The following is a 12,255-nucleotide window of genomic DNA, read 5'->3' as shown; positions in this document are numbered from 1 at the left end:
TCTCAGACTGCCTGAGCTACCTGAAAGAGACATGTTCAACCTACTGAGCTAACAGCAGGCGCCACTCTGTGATTCAGTTTCCAGCTTTCATTGGAAGTTATCCATAGTGGGGTGGACTTCAGTGATGTAGTAGTCTTTGAGTCATTTCTGTTCCTGTAAGTAATCTCTTATGCACACTCCTGTAAGCAACTCATTGTTTGTAAATAATTTATCAATGAACTCACTGCTTCATCAAAAAAAAAAAAAAAAGCCAAAACCTGGAAATCATTATATATATATATATGCAAAAAGCATAAAGAAAAATAATGGCATCTTGAAATCTGAAGGCAAATGGACAGTACTACAAAAAAAAAAAAAAAACCATACTGAGGTAACCCAGACCCAAAAAGACAAATATAATATGTACTCAGTCACGAGTGGATTTTAGACATAAAGCAAAGAAAAACCAGGCTACAGTCCACCACCCCAGATAAGCTAGACAACAAAGAGGATCCCAAACGTGCCATACATGGATCTGCAGAAGGGAGAAAAAAGACTAGAACTCCTGAGTAAATTTGGAGTATGGGGGGCAAGGGGAAAGATGAAAGGGGAGAGGGAAGAAAGGAAGGGGGCGGGGAAATGTATATAGTTTAATAAAAACAGTTAAAAAAGAATCTGCAATGGATCAAAAATATGAACTTTCAAAATATAAAAATAAGAGTTAGAAATTTAAACAGTAGCCATCCTTAGGGCATAATAAATGAGGTAACATGAGGAAAGTTTCTAGAAATTGCAATTTCTTCGACTGAAGGAGATGAAGCAACATCCACTTTAACAGGAATCATACAGTTGTACCCCCTTTGTTTTTTGCACTTTTCTTTGAATGCATTTTGTTTTTCAAATGTTTCTTTTAAAAATATGTGTTCCCTTCTACTGCAGAAGAAAGGTTCTCTGATGATGGTGGATGAAAGCACTTGTCTATGCATATAGAAGAATATTGTTAGAAGTCATTTTATGGCTAGATTCCTTTAGCAGAATGTTTATGGAAGAGGATACAGGTAAAAAAAAATCCCAGGCTAACTCCAAAATATTTTAAATATATTTTCTTTATTATTATAAGGGGAAAACTCACAAAATAGGAATATTAAGTCCAACCTCAGCTGTGTTGACAGAGGCAAAGATCTGTATTTTGAGATCTTACTTTGTTTACAGCCATCTTAAGTTACAACTTAAGTAAAATATTGATCTCTATCACCTCTGCAAGATAAATTCCAGGCCTAGGAAATTAATCTGGTATCTTATCTCCTAATGAGACGACAACGCTCCAGGCTTTAGAAGCAATTAGCACCTCCTTTGTTAGTTAATATCCCTTTCTCTCAGCTAGAGACCTTCCAGACCTGAATTCCAGCAGACTGGACTTTTCTGACACCCTACACTACTCCCTGCCTGTTTGCTATATAACATCTCATGAGAAAAAATAAAATTGACAGTTTGATCAGAAAGCCTGTCGTGCTGTCATTTCTCATGTCTCTGTCCCCTCCATTCCTCTTTCTCCTCCAGGTTTATCAGGGACACTCCATTCGTGTCCCACTGGCCAGGATACTGTTTAGTACAAGAATCATCTCGTGCAAGCCCCGGGCAGGCTGGCAGTTTTCCCTGGCTACCTAAAAGTTCATGCCCTAACCTGGTTCAACCTCTTAAAGATTATTGGCTAACAGAGCTTCCCCATCACCTCCCCCCTTTGTTTAAGTAAGAGAGTTTTAAACCCAATACAAAACTATATGCACTAGGAACAGACATCAAGCATAAAATTAGAATTACAGCCAGCAGAAACAATATTTGTTTTCACCTTAAGTAAATTTTATTTCACAAAAGAAATGCTAAAGGGACACATTTACTACATGCAATCAACCAACTTTTGCAGCAATATTAAACTTAAATTTGAGAATAAAAATACACAAATACCATCTATACATCATCAACTTAGAACATTAGATGAGGCGTAACAATCAGAAACAATATGATGGGTTTTTTTTTCAAGACAGGGTTTTTCTGTGTAGCCCTGACTGTTGTGGACCTTACTCTATAGACCGGACTGGTTTTGAACTCACTGAGATTGCTTGCCTCTCTCTGCCTTCCAGTGCTGGAAGTCAAAGTGTTTGTCACCATCCCCACCTTGATGGCAAATTTTTATTATTATTATTATTATTATTATTATTATTATTATTATTATAATAAAATTTTATTTTTTACCCTGGCTGAAGCTTAACTCTCCTCTGTACCAAACATTCTTTTTTTTCCCCCAAGGAACAGATGCTAAATGTTTTATTAAGCATTTTATCCAAAAAAAGTCTAAGTCTTGTATTGAAAATGGCTTGGTTAAATTGTAAGAGAAAGTTAGCTATGACTATCTATAATTAGGGCAAAATAGAGCTAGGTGGGGAAGGCTGAACTAAGGGCTGGGAGAAAGAAGGTGGAGTCAAGGAGAATCCATGTAGCCCCACCAGAGACAGCTGCCTGATGGAATCTTGCCAGTAAGCCACAGCCTTGTGGTGATACACCGATTAATAGACATGGATTAAATTAAGGTGTTAGAGCTAGCCAATAAGAAGCTAGAGCTAATAGGCAAAACAGTGATTTAATTAATACAGTTTCTATATGGTTATTTTGGTGCTGAGCAGCCAGAAACAAATAAGTAGCCTCCTACTATATATGACCACTGTGGAAATCAGTGTGGCAGTTCCTTAAGAAGATGAGAACTGATCTATCTCATAATCCAGCTATACCACTCTTGGTCATATACTTAAAAAACACTTCATCCTAGCAGAGACACTTGCTTGTAGGCCCATATTTCTACATGGTGTGACAGCCAAGTTTTTGGGCCATAGCTGGTATCCAGAGAAGTCATGTATCCTGCCTGACAGGCTGTTGCTACCCTAACAAAAGCTCAGAATATGTTGCTCCTTTTCTTTTTTTAATTATGTAGATTACCTGAGAAGAGGTGTGAATTCCAAGCTAGTGACTGAGCAACAGACATGACTGTAGTCCTGCTATCCCCAGAAACAGAATGTTAATAAACTTCCACCTTAGTTTATCTTGGGGTATAAAAGGTGTTTGGGTAATAAATAGGGGGATGATTTTAGGATTTGAATATAGCCTGAGACTCCCTTCTAATATTGCTGTGTAAGCTGTTTCTCAATTATTTCCATGCTTCCATGCCCAGCCAGAAAGGGAAAAGTAGTTCATGCTGGAGCATAGGACCCCTACACTTGCTCATCTATGTTCATTGTTCATAATAGCCAGAAATTAGAAACAACCTATATATGTCCTCAAATAGAAGAATGTATAAAGAAAATATGGTATATTTATAAAATGAATACAATTTTTAATGGCTGAGTACATTTATACAAATACAGCTTTTTACACCTTTGTGCTACAGTCTTTAGTATAGAAAAGTACTCTATAGGCTACCAAAGGAGAAAGGTCAACACTAACCCAGCCCCAACCCCTTTGATTTACAATGATATCCTGTCTGCCAGATGTGCTAGGGCAAGATGTAGCCCCGCCAGAGATAGATGCTGGACAGAACTTTACCTCGTAAGATACAGCCATGTAATATACAGATTAATAGAAGTAGTAAGAGTAAGCCAGAAATATGCTTAAACTATTGACCAAACAATATTGCAAATAATATAGTTTTCTGAGTGATTATTTCAGCTGGGAACAACCAAGCAGCCTCTGACTACAACTACCCATGCATGAACTATGGCAGAAACACATGTTGTCCACATAATAAAACTAAGAAAAAATTCATAATCCATAAAACATGATCAGAAACATTTCATAAGAGTATTCTTTATTATGAAAATAAAAATCCATACTGATACTTTCTGCTATATTTTCTCTTCTGAATTATAGCCTGGCCTCAAATCTTAAGAATTCCTCAAAGGATTGACTGCTGTCCTTAGAACTCGGATCCTCACAAGTTCTCCAGCCCTGCAGGTTTAAACCAAAAAGAATCAGTCAATTTTCACATAAAACTAGTTAATAGATTTTCATCCTGCAAGTTCAGTTCAAGAAGTGTGAGTGTAGTAATTACTTCTTGCTTCACACTCTCCTCTGCCTGTTGTGGCCATGGATGGCTACATTCTTTCATGAAGGTCACATGAAGGTAATATAGGGGTAAATACTTTGCATTGGTAAAGTTAAAATCTTCCTTTGTGTTTAGACAGAAAAGGGGAGGTGATGTGGAATTCCATTCTGTATGTTGTGAATATGCTTTATTACTATTGGTTAATAAAAAAAAAATCTGATTTGTCCTATAGCAGAGCACAATACAGCCAGGTGAGAATCTGATATATGGATAGAGTAGACTGAGTAAGAGAGACACTGTGTAGCCAATGAAGTAGACAGATGGTTGCTGAAGATTTTTAGAACCTTGTTGGTAGGCCACAACCTTATGATAATTCACAGATTAATAGAGATGGGTTACTTTAAGATATAAGAGCTAGCTAGAAATATGCATAAGCTAATAGACCAAGCAGAGTTTTAATTAATAAAGTTTCTATGTAATGATTTCGGGTTTGGGAGGCAAGAAAATGAATGAGCAGCATCTGTCTACATGAAGGTTACAATTTCTCCTCACAAAACAGCAGAGAAAACTGCCTTCTGCATTCTTGCTATGAAAAAGCTTTTTTTTTTCTTTTTTTTTTATTTTTCAAGTCATGGTTTCTCTGTAGCTTTGAAGCCTGTCCTGGGACTATCTCTTGTAGACCAGGCTGACTTCGAATTCACAGAGATCTACCTATCTCTGCCTCCCAAGCGTTGGGCTTAAAGACATGCACCACTACTGCCCAGCTGAAAAATCATTTTTTTATCTAGTATCTGGAAACTATAACTAAATAATGTATAATAACATATAAAAAATTAAAATCTCTTTAGTTAAATAATGCACAATAACATATGAAAAATTGAAATCTCTTTAGAATTACATTTTAACTTTAGAAGAATTCCAGACATTAACTGATACACTTCTATATTTAAGTGCAAATTTTTCTTCCCAACAAGTAGCTATGATTAATTATAAATTGAAGAATAAAGGAAGAAACTAGGCAATTGATTTACATGATCAGGCCCTGTTCATAAAATTCAGATGTTTGAGAAACACTTTAAAAAAAATGTTCAACATGCTTAGCCATCAGGGAAATGCAAATCAAAACGACTCTGAGATTTCATGTTAGACCAGAACAGCTAAGGTCAATAACACAAGTGGCAATACATGCTCTTGCGGATGTGGAATAAGGGGGAACACTCCTCCATTGCTGGTGGGAGCCTAACCTGGGAATCTGTATGGTGGTTACTCAGAAATATAAGAATCAAGATATACTTCAAGATCAAGATATACCACTCTTGGGCATATGCCCAAAAGACACATCATCCTACCACGAGGAAATTTCCTCAACCACATTAACTGCTGCTTTAGTAATAATAGCTAGAAATAGAAAGAGCCTGGATGTCTTCAACAAAAAAAAATGGGTAAAGAATGGTTATTAACCATTAAATAAATGATAATCAACCTACAATCTACAGACCCAGAGAAGCTCTGTATAGAGGAAGGGAACCAGTTGAACACATTGAGTCCCCTGGGAGGGGGAAAGGGAACAGTTTTTATGGTTGAACCCCAGGTGGTGGATAGGGAAAAAAACAGGAAGATCAAGTGGGGAGTTTCATTTGCATATTAATAAATAAAACTTGCCTGAAGGTCAGAGAGGAAATCAGCCACACTGATCAGCTTTACAGACACAGTAGTGGTGACAGACACCTCTAATCCCAGTATGTGGAAGCCTGAAATTATGAGCCTATTTTCACATTGACCAAAGGTCATAGAGTTGGAATTTACACCTAATTCCTTCAAGGTTATTGTGCTTCTACCCCAAACAGAGGCCCCACCTAGATGTTTGGAGAGTTCTGTTCTCTCGAGGCTATTGTCAACAGGTGTGGCTAATTGCCAGACCTTGTTCTCCAAGTATAGAGAAGTAGATCTGTTCCTGCCTCAAACAAAAGTCTTAGGATCCAACTAAGTTCCAGTTTGGGATCCCATTTTACCTTTTGGGGTCAGGGTATCTACTTCTTCGTTTTATTATTTTCATTTGCGTCTTCATATTCTTTACTATATTTCTAAATCCCTGTGTGAGAGATATTTTTGTTGAGGCTGGTCCCTGACACCAATAGCCACACTAGTTTGCCATATAAACCAGGTGGTAGTGGTGTGCACCTTTAATCCCAGAACTAGAGAGGAATATAAAATGGGAGGAGACACAGTCTCATTCTGAGATTCCTAGAAGCCAGATCACCATTTCAGACTGAGATAAAGTTAAGAGCCAGTGATTTTCTGACCTTCAGGTTGAATCTTAATTTCTCTCTCTCTCTCTCTCTCTCTCTCGGATTTTATTAATTGTGCTACAGGGAGTGGGAGCAGAGATTGGGGTAAAGGAGATAAAGGGGGGGCAGCTGGCACTGATAGATACTTGAGAGATGTTATTGAAACCTAGTATAATCAAAACTCCATAATGTATATGAAGGTAATCCAAATGAGGTCCCTTAATAATGGGGGAGACGGTGTACAAAAGGTCATCTCTTATCTGAAATAAGGCTTCCAATATCAGGACTGCTGCATTCAATTGACTTGTTCACCAAAGGGGTCCAAGGGAAATCCCCAAACAACCCAGGCTAAGTCACTGCTAAGTCAATGGGTCTCTCTTAGCAAAGTGACAGTAGGGCCCCATTGATGAGGACAAAACCCACACCACTCACTGAACATAGAGAAGTCCAGCAGGTGCCTACATGGAGCCTTTACTCCTTCAGTGTAGTATCTTTGGTGTGAGAAGGACCAAACCAACCAAACACCAACCAAATCACAAAATATGCTAGGTGGCACAGACCTTGTGGGAGTAAGGTCAATCAAAGTGTCATCTGACTTAAGGCCCACTCCATGAGACAGAATTCATACCCAATACTGCTTGAGTGACCAAGAACCAGACACTAGAGAGGCCAGCAACCTAGGTTAAAACCAACTACTGATCTAAAAATAATAATAAAAAAACCAGTAAAATGACTCCTAACGATATTCTGCTATACTCATAGATCAGGGCCTTGTCCAGTCATCATCAGAGAAGCTCCCTCCTGCAGCAGACAGAAACAGATGCTCACACCCACAGCCAGATATTATACAGAAGGAAAAAGTTCTCAGAACATACAGCTTTAAATTTGATGTCTCCATCCTATCCCTCTCCTTCGAGCCGAGGAAACCTGGCAGAAGGAGGAAGGAATATAAGACCCATTGGGGAAGGAAGACACAAGGAGAAAAAGGCTCTCTGAATCAACTGGGCAAGGCTAATATGAACCCACAGAGGCTGAAGCACCAAGCACATGGGCCTACACAGGTCTGCATCAGGTTCTCTGCTCTGTATTATAGCTTTCAGTTTAGTGTTTTCAAGAAACTCCTGAGTATTTGAAGGAATGGGTCTCTGATTCTTGTGCCTGCTCTGAGTCTCTTTTCCTTCTGTTGGTTTGCCTTGACCAGTTTGATGTGATGGGTTTTGTTTTATCTTCTTATATGTTATTTTGTCATGTTTGGTTATTTCTAACAGCAGACAGAAAAAGAATGCAACTGGCCTGGAGGAGAGCTGGGGACAAACTGGGAGGGGTAGGGGTAGGGGAAACTGCAATTGGAATATATTGCATGAGAAAAGAATCCATTTTAAATAAGCAGAAAAAAAGAAAACTTACAATATTTTTTAAAGATTTATTCATCTATTTGAGCATATGAGTTTTCTATCTTCTTGTATCCCTGCTATAGATATTTAGATATTTTTATACAATTGAAATTATACTTATCTGTGATTTTCTGTGTGTGTGTCTGTATGTGTGTATGTGTCTACCTTTATATGAGTCATTATGTTTGCTTTTGTTTTTCTTTCTTTCTGGTTTTTGGAAACAGGGTTTCTCTGTGCAGCCCTGGGTCTCACTCTAAAATCATGGCTGGCCGCGCAAACTCAGAGATTTGCCTGCCTCTCCCACCCTCTACTGGGATTAAATGCATATGCCATCAATGGGAAATTTTTATGAGCAAAAAAAGTATTGTTTGTTTCAAAATATCTTCATCAATCTTAGAACAAATTATTTTATGATCATAATAAAACCTGTGGAAGTCATATGAAGAAATTTTAAATGTAAGTAAGTATATCACTATTATTATTTTAAAAGTTACCAATATAATATTGTCAAATAGAAAATATAAAATTCTTACCAATGAAAAAATCAGTTAGAAATAACTTTTTTCTTTTATTCTTTTTTTCTTTTTGGCTTTCTTTCCAGAAGGGGCCAGATTCTCAGAACTGTCATGCACCAGAATGTCATATTTTTGAAGTGCATAAAAAACAAGGAAGGTTGTGGCCAATTTGCAAACACTACCTGAATTAAAAAAATTAATACTTATAATGTAACTGTTTTTTTAGCAAAAGTTATTGAAAGAATGCCATCTACCTGAAGAAAAAATATAGTTTATTTCTGAAAGTATTAATTCCCCAATTATAAAATAAAATTAAATTAATATTATAAAGCTATGTTAACTATTTTTAAATGCTTACAAAATGTTTCATATTCATCAGATATCCTCCAAAAAGAGCATTTTATGAATTCATAAACTGTATTAATTTGAAAACACATAAATGAATTGTATTTTTCAGATTTATCTGTCAGCAGAAACTGAAAATACTTAAAGCTTTAATCAACTATAGTGTTTGAAATACCGGTTACTCTTCACAAATAAACAGTAATTTATAGAAAATATAATCATTCTTATAGTTTTTTTGTTTTGCTTTAAATTTCTGAAAATTACAACTATCACATAAAAATAATTAAACTCCACAAACAGAAACCCCTGTTTATTAGAGTAAAAATGTTGTAGCAAGACAATTCCAGTTATCTAATACCAGTTGTTTCGCGTGGATCAGAGTTTTCCGTTTATGAAATATTTTACAAATCTTAGGAGATATTACCTCAAAGATGTAGCTACCTATGATCAAGCTGTAATTTTACAGTGAAAATTGTAAGCAATGAATGACTGTAATGTTCTTTTGGAAGTACAGAGTTTGAGAAAAGAATGAGAAATTATGAGAATGCATCTGGTTGTGCTTCCAAGAATAGTATAATGAGATCAGAAAACTCAGCAATAGGAAAAAAAAATCCGGACAAGGCAATACAATTTTCTATGTTTAAAGAAATAGAAAAGTTAACATCCAAGGTAGAGGAGAATTTCATGGCGGTGGCATGGAGTCGACTTTGAGTACATTTCCATAGTAGATGAGATCAAGAGGTGCAAAACCACACTTTTATCCCAGAAGGACCTGTAACTGGAGAATTCTGTTGCAGTCAGAGACCGAAATGCAATGATCATGTAGAACAAGGAGTGCAAAGAAATACCAAGACACATGCTTGATGCTGAGAGGGCAGAAGCCGAAACAACAAAACAGTAAGATTAAGCTAAGAGCTGTACTGGTTGTTTTTATTCAGAATCACAGTTGAACAAAAGGAAACTGAATGGAAAGACTTGATGAGTTCATTGCTTGGTCAGGAATGAGCAAGACCAAATGTTTGGAAGAAGAAAAGAGAAGTGGGGTCCAGCGAGCATTTGCTAATGAGATTAGTGTGACTAAACAGAGTGGGTCATTGTGCATAAGAACAATGAAAAAGGGGCTTCAGAACATTTCAGAACTCTTGGGAGAGAAGTCTGCTCCTGCCAGGGGAGGATTCTTCAGTGGCTAAGTTTCATAACTCTGAATGGACTTGCTGCTTAGGGGAACTTTCTCTCCTTGCTTCCAAGTGAGTACCACTAAGTAGCCATGTCTCGGACTTAACTACTAATGCTCACATTGGAAGCAGATCTTACTAAGCTGTCCTAGTTGTCCAGGGGAGTAAAATGCAAAGAAATGGTTTTGGTATCTTGACAATTTCAATAAATTTTTGAAAAGAGAGTCAGGGAGACCAGCCTAAAATTTGCTGCAAGATTGGAGCCCACACAGAACAGGCCTAAAAGGGCAATGCCAAGTTTAGCTTTGGAAGTGGGCAATAGACAGCAAGAGCAGCTAGCAATAGTAAGCAGCATCAGAGAAAGTAGACAGAGTACAGAGGCAGACCGAAAGAGAGACTGTGGATCTGGCAGGGACTTCAAAATCACAGGCATAGGTTGCGTGTGGGGACACCCTTCAGCACTGTGTTCCTGGGAGACTGGGTTTGGAGTTTTAAGATTCAATATCTACTGTGACAGATTTCAATCTTCCTCTTTATCTCCTGATATCTCCCTTCGGACTAAGGATGCTTGTCCTGTCTTGCCTCATGTAATTTGCAGGCATGTAATTTGTTTAATCAGCAGCTCATATCTGAAAGTGCTTTCTATGAATTTCAAGCTAACCTGAGATTTTTGAACTTTGCAGTGATGCTGAAGAGGCCTTGGCACTGTGAGGATAGAATTACTATATTTTACGTTAAGACGTCTCAGATCTCAGAGGGCAGAGATGGATTGCTGCAGATTGGGTGCTCATGCATTCGAAGCTTGATCCTGTAGTACTAAGTCTCATGGTGATAAGTCTTATAAGAGGTAGGGTATAGTGGGAGACCCATAGAGAACACTAAGGATACAGATTTTTACAAGTAATTGACATTGATTTCTTCCCAAGGTAGCACTGTATTTTTTTTTAGCTTCCTGTCTCTTAATATGATAACTCTCTAACACACAAGTTCCAGACATTATGTCAGGTACCATAATCTGATGCAGCCAAAAACCCCACACAGAATTGCAGTCCTATTTATAATTTGAAACTCCCAATCCATGGACTAAAAAAACTTCTTTTCATTATAAAATACCAAGACTCACCTGTTTTTATAGCAATCAAAAGAAAAAATAGTATACATGATATCTATCTGATTTATGAATATTGTCAAAGAGACAAGTTTTTCTTCTTTGTCAGGGTAGAGTAGGATCTTTGGTATGTAATGACAAATTGTCATTGTCCATTCATCAATTAGTTTGCTGTACATTTCTAGACTTACTAGATGGTGCTACCTATTTTAGCTTTGAATTTCTAAGTAGTTCCTGTTCTTTTCATTTCTTCTGAATTTATCTCTGGTTCCTATCTGGTTTCCTGGCTGTCTCCTGTTGTTTGTCTCTGCAGTAATTCTTTCATACCTTCCTAATGTGGTAACATATTTCAAGGTTCTCCAGTGAGTACATGAAACTGTATGTAGCGCCAAACTGCACAGACTTATCCAAACAGCGCACAGACAGAATTACTTTGGTTCAACATGCTGCTATCAATGAAATCAAAACATATTTTGCATGTCTTTTACCCACAAACACTCTTCCGATTTTAAGCATTTATCTTGTTCATCATTCTTGAGCTCTTAGGTAAAAGTTCTAAATTAGTATGGTTTTCTTTTTTTTTTTTTCTTTTGCAGTTTCATGTGTGTAGCGAAGACCTTGGAGTTGATCTTAGAAACTTGTTCTGATGAGTTTTCTGAAGCTTATTCTCATTTCATTGAAAAGAATTCCTCTCCACCATACCTGAGCATCACTTCTTTCTCACTCCAGGGGCAGTTAATAAGCAAACTCAAGGCTACCTGGACACAAGCCATGTACTAGCACAGCAGTTGACATTAAAGACGACTGCTGACTGCCTAACAGGTAGATAAGGTCCTTGGATGAAGTAATGATTTGCCTTCTGGGAGGAACAAAAGAGGATTGCTTATGGTCTCATGTTATTCAATACGTCCTATAATTTAAGATTCAAGAATTATGCTTTTTCTGTAAAGTCTGTTTAATATTGTCAGACCACGTAATTGGTGTGGCACCTGAGCCACAGTTGAGGCTGCACGCTCCACTCTGGCAGTTGCCTCAACTTCATTAAAGGATGGATTTGCATTTTGTCAATTAGTCTCTGGGTTTAGTCACAGATGTTCCCAGTGTAACACTGTCCCTATGTTAAGGGCATATGCTTGCTTGTTTTTAACAATACCATTAAGATTCCTTTAAATGTAATTTTAAAAGGAATTCCTTCAGAATTTCACATATTCTATTTTATATATTCATCCCTCACTCGCCCTTCTAACTCTTGCCAAACACACCCTACCTTACCGTAGCCTTTTACTTTTTTTTCTCCCAACCCCTGCTTTTAAAAGTAACTCACTGTAGTGGCTTGAATGAGAATTTCTCCCATAGTC

At 37.3% G+C, this 12,255-nt stretch overlaps 1 protein-coding gene across 1 annotated transcript in view; it reads right to left on the bottom strand.

The window, feature by feature from the left end:
* Nucleotides 1–8,302: 8,302 nt before the first annotated feature.
* LOC101978933 (solute carrier organic anion transporter family member 6A1-like) overlaps nucleotides 8,303–12,255 on the bottom strand; it is a 61,074-nt gene continuing 57,121 nt past the window's right edge. Inside the window, exon 11 of the mRNA XM_013351579.2 lies at nucleotides 8,303–8,451. Within this exon, the coding sequence (XP_013207033.2) occupies nucleotides 8,303–8,451 (149 nt within the window). The remainder of the gene's footprint in view (nucleotides 8,452–12,255) is intronic.

Source organism: Microtus ochrogaster, linkage group LG4, assembly GCF_000317375.1.
Source record: "Microtus ochrogaster isolate Prairie Vole_2 linkage group LG4, MicOch1.0, whole genome shotgun sequence".
Classification (NCBI taxonomy): Eukaryota; Metazoa; Chordata; class Mammalia; order Rodentia; family Cricetidae; genus Microtus; species Microtus ochrogaster.
This window is presented reverse-complemented; position numbering and strand designations above follow the sequence as displayed.